Genomic DNA, 6,729 nt, shown 5'->3' with positions numbered 1-6,729 from the left:
CTCTCCGAACCACGCGGAGGGATTTGGAATCCTTACGCGCGTCAAAATTAGTAGTTTACGCTCGCTCTCTCCGCAAAAAAAACAACGTTTCAGCGTCACACCCAGACAGAACAGACTGTTCTGTAAAGGTTTGGAATATAAAGGATATTTGTGATTTATTATGATGATGAAATAAAGTCTATTGTGCCGTCTGCGCGCGCGCTATGGAAATAAAGGATAATGAAACTCCATGAAAAGGTCATTAAAGAGTTCCACCAATTCTATGAAACCATCAGAAAGCCAAATCCATGATGATCTGCACCTTCCTGACTGCTGCTCCCTGAAATAGAACAACAAAAAAAAAAGCCTGAAGGATTTGAAGGAATGTTTTTATCTGGAATGTAAGACAGAAAAATAAAGCCTGTGAAAGGAATCGCTGCGCGCAGACGCACCGAAGTCTTGTTTAATCTGAGTAGGAGAAAATGTTGACTCGTGTCATCGATTCGGGGAACTTTTAATATGTATTCAAAGAGATCTAATCTTAAAAACATTATATTCCCATGTCGGATTTATGTTCTCTGCGTCACCAGCGCGTGAAGACAACCTGACGCAAGTCACGTGGTGCGCTCTTACGCTTCTCTGCGCGCTCTGGCTCCGGCTCCAGTCGCGCTGGAAGAGGAACACTTGACGGAGCTCTCCCCTCGGCGCGCAGAGAGGATGAACGGATCCGTGCCCGGGCTCCCTCCGCGGCCGTTCGCCCCGCGCTCCCCCGTCTGAACGAGTCCATTTGGGTCGGATGCGTCTCCTCCGAGCGTCATTTGGGAGACAATGCGTCTTCTCGTTCTTGCGGCTTTATTATTTGGAGTTCTTCTCGACCCAGGTTGGTGCGCGTGGCTCCATCTTATCCAAGACACTCTATATAAACTATTTAAATGTGTTAACAGTCCTGTAACATAAACATCCAGAAGCTGATTGATCATATTTCTGGATAAATTGAACAAACGTGAAGGAAAAGGGAGCAGAATTTCTGGGTTTTCACAGATTTGTGATTTTGGATTTGACATTTTCACTTTCATTCACATTTTTCTCTTTTTTCCTTGCCGGTTCTGGCTCGTATATATAATATGAAATATTCTCCACTCATGGCGGAACGGGAATGTCATGGTTGTGCAATTGTTCTGCACCTTAAAGGCTTTTTCTCCTCTCTTTCCTCCAGTGAAAATTGATTTAAAAGCAATTTTCTGAAACAGATAAGTTGTGCTCGGGTGGATTTTTGCCCCCCCCCAAGTATTAGAGATTCCTCCAAAATAATAAACTTCCTCACGGGTGATGGATGAATGCTTCAGGCTTAAGGTAATTAAATTGGCTTTGCTGGCCGTTGGTGGACCTTTATCAGATGTCAGCGTTGATATTAATGTTTGAGGACTTGTTCCTAATTACACTCTGATATAACTCAGAAGTGATTGATCGCCGGTGTGACATTTAAGAAATAAAGGCCAGGTTTGTTTTTTTTAGGAAGCCTGCTGTATAGTGATGATACCTTCAAGCCAAATCTGATTGGATCAGACAGATAACGGCCTTTGCAGCTAATTAAAAATGAATTATTGCGGCATAAATAGAACAAATTTTCATCCTCAGCTCGCAAAAACAGACTTCACCGTTAATCATGATGCGATGAGTTGCCAGCCGAACTATGACCCCGCCGAACATCATCACGCAGGTGCAGATTATTGCATTTTTGCATTTTGAAATAACATTAAAAGGGCAATTAAATCAGCGCTGACCTCTTAAGGTCGACCCTCCCGATGGATGATCCGCTTTTGGGTGGAGATAAGAAAAGAATCAGTGCATCAGATGAAACCTCTGAGGAGTGGGTTGCTATCACGATGGGGAGATGTGAGGAGTCTGACATTTTTATTATCATCGGGGATTCCCGCAGGGTTGTACGTTTATCAGCACTAAAGCATGAGTTTAAAGGGATTTTGAAACGACCAGCGCACCTTAGCTTTTCTCACATGGAAGGAGAGGAGCTCACGAGACGGCCAATAAAAACAGCCGAAAAGCCCCCAAAAACCCAAAGAAGTTATTATTATTTCTTTTTTCCAAATTCCTTTGACTTTAATTGCTTGATTAGCGAAGCTACGATCATTGCTCAAAGTTATTTTGGTCTGCGAGTTTGCAGGATCAGGCAAAAGCTTATGGATGGATTTGCAGATCCTGGAGGGGGATTACATTCCGGTGGTGATCCGGATCAGGATCTGGTTGCAGGAAGGTTCTAAATGGCCTTGCATGTTTGAGAGCTCCTGTCACTCCTTTCTTCTGGTCGCAGCTGAAACTCGGCGCTAACGTCTTCTCTCCGCGTTCCCAAACGACTCCAACGGCTCCGATATCAACAGAATAACCGCCTGAGACTCTTTCCCTCTGCGCCACGCAGGAGACGCCCTTCAGATCCAGTGCTACCAGTGCGAGGAGACCAAGCACAACGACTGCTCCACGCCGGCGTACGTCGTCAACTGCACCGTCAACGTGCAGGACATGTGCCAGAAGGAGGTGCTGGTCAAGCCCGACGGTGAGGGACGCCTTAAATCCGTAAGACGCCGCTCCTGACAGATTTCAGTTACATTTCGGTGGGAGATTAAGACGTGGGCCAAGGAGCAAGTCCATTTGTTTGCTAGCATCTCATGCAAGCGTGCTTGAAAGTAATTTGCAGGATAGGCTTTGAAATGTACGAACAGGGGAACAGGGGAACCGACATTTGGGTGGTTCCCACGGCTCCGCAGGCATTCCGATGGTTCAGGGTCATTCCGCTGCTCGTGTTATAGCCTCTCATCTTGGATGTACGGCTCCCATCTCTTTTTACGGCCTCCGATTCAAAGTCCCAGAAGCACAACCGGTGCAGGTTTCCATCCACCGGACGCCGTTTTCATCCTGGCAGGCGTGACTTCCAGAGGGCCGAGCCGGCTCGGGAAACGATCTCCTGGGATTTTCGCCCGTTAATAGGACGTTGTTATCTTTTATTCCGTTCCTCCCCTCGGAGCCCGGGAAGCACTGATTGATGTGTGGACGCCGCTGTGTAAACCCCACAGCAGCAGAACGTGCGCTCGTCTTCGCCCCTGTCTTTAGGGTCACTTTTACACGAAGCATTATATGTGCAGCTTGCAGGACCCGGACGCAAACAACCCGCGGCGCCGCCTTATTCGGCGTTCCCAGAAACTGTGCAATCATTGGTTGATGAGCTCGTTTATTCACAGCTTTATTTAAAACAGGTTTATTTTTTAGACCTTTTTTTCTTTTGCTGTCACTTCAGAAGCCGAGACGTGTCGGACAAAATGGCGGCATTTGTCCCGCTACATTAGCCTAGCCTAGCGTCTTCATTGCTGCAGATCGCAGGCTGCTTGGAATCTTACAGACGGATATTAGCATCACATCTTGGTACCAGACGAGGGTCGGATGAGCGGAACGGCCTGACCCCGTCCTGCTGATGACGCTTTTGCACCATTTGCAAAGAACATCGGCCGTGCGCGTTCCTCCCCCATCACTGCCCACGCCGACTTCATTCATCTGAATTTCTTTTTTTTTTTCCCCTTTGAAATAAAAGACAATATTCTTGTCCAGAAATTGAGAAATTGGATTTGCAGACAAGAGAAGCAGCACAATATGAATAAGAACGCCACCCTCATCCCTCACCATAGTATGGCAAAACCCAATCAGAAGTTGTGCTCTTCCAAATCTCCGCCCAACCCCGTTTTGTCTTTGCAGGGATCCACTATCGGAAATCCTGCGCCTCCTCCGGGGCTTGCCTCATCGCCTCCTCCGGCTACCAGCAGTTCTGCACCGGCAAGCTGAACTCGGTCTGCATCTCCTGCTGCAACACGCCGCTCTGCAACGGGCCCCGGAGGAAGCGGCCCGCCCCCTCGGCGGCGCCGTCCGGCCCGCAACCGGCTCTCCTCCTCCTGAGCCTGCTGGCGCTCCTCCCTCTGACGTAGACATGGGAGGCCGTCACGTCCCCGCTGTGCAGCTCCTGCGGTTCCACCAATGAAATCCGTTTGCGTTTGGCGCCACGCCAACCACATCAGAAGTAAATGAGTGCTTTTAGGAATTTTTGTTCCCGAATCTTTTTAGTTCAAAACTGATTTTTGTGGTTTATTCTGTATTTTTGGAATGTTTGATGGTCTTTAAAGCTGATTTTAGATTCCCGCTGGAACATTTAGCTTAGCACAAAACAGTGGGAAACAGCTAGCCTGGGCTGCTAAAGATCATTCGTCCATCCAGGTTTCTAAAATCAGCAGGTTTTCAGAGCGGCTTCATAACATCCCTTTAGAATGACAATCCCATCAGTTCAGTTTCAGCTCAACTCAAACCTGGATCTCTCAGCGGCACGAGGAATCGCTCCAGAATTTAAATATGGACCCAAAATTCCCAAATGCATCCTTAATTCTTATTTACCACCACAGACTTTGCATCATTTACAAACTGACTGGTAAAATGTTGTAATCACCGGCGAAGCATCTTTTTATTCCATCGCTTTTTTTTGTGAGGAATCTGTCTTATTATTTCATGCTTTTATTTTGTACGCTTGAAGGGTCAGTCTGTTTTTATTCAAATATGCTGATCGCTATGTGGATGAATCATTATTTAACAAACATAGACGCTTAAATTCCTCATGTCTATAGGAAGCGTGCTCCGCTGAAATGCTTTCCCACGATATTTAACGCACCGCTTTCAGGTTGATTATTTATTTAATATTTCCTTTTTCTCTTTTATTTTATTTTATTTATTGGATCTGCATATTTATACGTTGTGATTGTGCGGCAGCCTTCCTCCAGCAGAGGCCTCGCAGAGGCGTGACGACGACAACAACAACAACAACATCAACAGCAACATGTTTTCTGACATGTGACGTCAATAAATGTTCAAGAACTATTTGGCCGTTATTTCCTCTTGATGAATTCATTTTTCATTATACTGGTAAATTATTAGAATGAATTAATCCGAACATCCACGCCCATGCCTCAGGTGGAACGCCCGGGTTGCAGAGGGAGGTGGTGGCTTTATGTGACCTTTTAAACGCCTCCTCCTCCTTCGTGGATGCGTTTCCAGCATGATGGCCTCCCTCTGCAGCGAGGAGGTGTCTATCATGAGGCGCTGCAGAGCCAAGGGCTTTTTGAGGAGAGTCGGTGCGGTGAGGAGTCTCCTGCATGAGTGATGAGTCTGCCTCGGGACAAAGGGCCAATGTTCCCAGACCCTGGGTTTGGCTCCAATATGTCCGAGCCTTCTGAAGCTGCAGAATCCTGCCCCGAAGCGTCTTCCTGCTCGTATATCAGTTGCCCTCCGTGCAGCCGTGGAGGGTGAGGATAGTTTTGTCTGACCTTTACTAATAAGGCCATTTCGTTTTGTTCAATAGGAAACTGGTGTAAAATGAGGGGGGGGGTGTAATGACAGACCTGCTTGTGGAAAATAAACTTAATATGTTAAGTGTTCTAACATTTAATTGGACACTAAATCTCGCAAATAAAAACATGCAAAAAACATGATGATGCCAGTCATCAATATAGTATTTATAATCAAGATATCCTCCCCATTTGACTTTGAAGATGACGTAAAAAATTAATCAGAATGTTTTTTTATTGTGAAAAAAGTGTGATCCATTGTGTAAATAATGCTTTAATTTATTTAATTTAATTTATATAAAGTAATATTTGTATTGCGTCCACGCCCCTGGCTGCAGTGACATCTTCCCTCCACCAGGGGGACACATTGCATCCTCGACTCTGCTGACTGCACGAGAAACATTTCACCCGAACCCGGAAGCGCTCCCGAGTCGGCCGTAGCTGCTTTTTCATTCAGGCTGTGGGCGACATAATCCCGTTACCGATAGGATACCCGTTCAAATCCGGCTCCTCATACCATCGTCTTCGGTTACGGTAACGGATAACAAGCATGGCTGGTCGGTTACCGGCTTGTGTTGTTGACTGTGGCACAGGGTAAGTAGCACGGAACGCTGCGCTAGCTGGCTAGCTAGCCTTAGCCTTAGCCTAGCTTCCGTTGACCACATAGGCGTCTGTCAAACTTCTAGTCAACGCCCCGTCTAGCTGGTTAGCCTCGAAGGTGCTAACGCCTCTTTACCGCATAAATTCACTTTATTATTATGATTTTTTTTGTCTGTCAATCAAAATTAAAGCTGCAAATAATCACGTCAAAATCCCGCTGGGTTATTTTACAAGGTGCAATCCTCATTGGAGTTAGCTTTTGCTAGGTACGGAAGCTAATGTTACTTCCTGGACAGCCCTTATTGCGCAGGTATTTTGTAGTTTAAACGGAGCAGCTGTAGTTCTTATCTCATTGTCTTGCTCTTTTAGGTACACAAAGCTCGGCTATGCAGGAAATACAGAACCACAGTTCATCATCCCGTCGTGTGAGTAAACGAATCGACTTCCTTTTATTACTAATATTCTGTAAGCGTATATAAACCTGTGATTGCTAATCTTAATCGAGATTATTCCACACTTTATTTATAATCTGCATAAAATCTTCGTTCAATGCGGAACCTTTGATTGCGATTCACAGTTTCAGGTCGACTTCCTGTTTTCCTTTACTTCCCATTTGCTATTATAAACACATCCTCAACTTAAATGCATCGATTAGTCATCAGTAGCCGCTTTTTATAAATAATTATTTTTTCTGCATCATCACTGGGGGGCGCCGGGTTCACGTCTTTTCCGTCCCCTCCAGGCATCGCCATCAAAGAAT

At 45.8% G+C, this 6,729-nt stretch overlaps 1 protein-coding gene and 1 long non-coding RNA gene across 2 annotated transcripts; both read left to right on the top strand.

Annotated features, from left to right (window-relative positions):
- Positions 1-807: 807 nt before the first annotated feature.
- On the top strand, positions 808-3,965 carry LOC137912154 (ly6/PLAUR domain-containing protein 1-like). The gene is made up of 3 exons (XM_068756505.1): positions 808-859; positions 2,414-2,548; positions 3,739-3,965. The coding sequence occupies exons 1-3, from the start codon at positions 808-810 to the stop codon at positions 3,963-3,965; spliced, it is 414 nt and encodes a 137-aa protein (XP_068612606.1).
- Positions 3,966-5,833: 1,868 nt separating this feature from the next.
- Positions 5,834-6,729, top strand: LOC137911904 (uncharacterized). The gene is made up of 3 exons (XR_011106153.1): positions 5,834-5,963; positions 6,339-6,394; positions 6,712-6,729. It is a non-coding gene; the product is annotated as an uncharacterized lncRNA (long non-coding RNA).

This window comes from Brachionichthys hirsutus, chromosome 24 (genome assembly GCF_040956055.1).
Source record: "Brachionichthys hirsutus isolate HB-005 chromosome 24, CSIRO-AGI_Bhir_v1, whole genome shotgun sequence".
NCBI lineage: Eukaryota > Metazoa > Chordata > Actinopteri > Lophiiformes > Brachionichthyidae > Brachionichthys > Brachionichthys hirsutus.
Note: the sequence above shows the minus strand (reverse complement) of the source record. Positions and strands in the feature narration are given on the sequence as shown.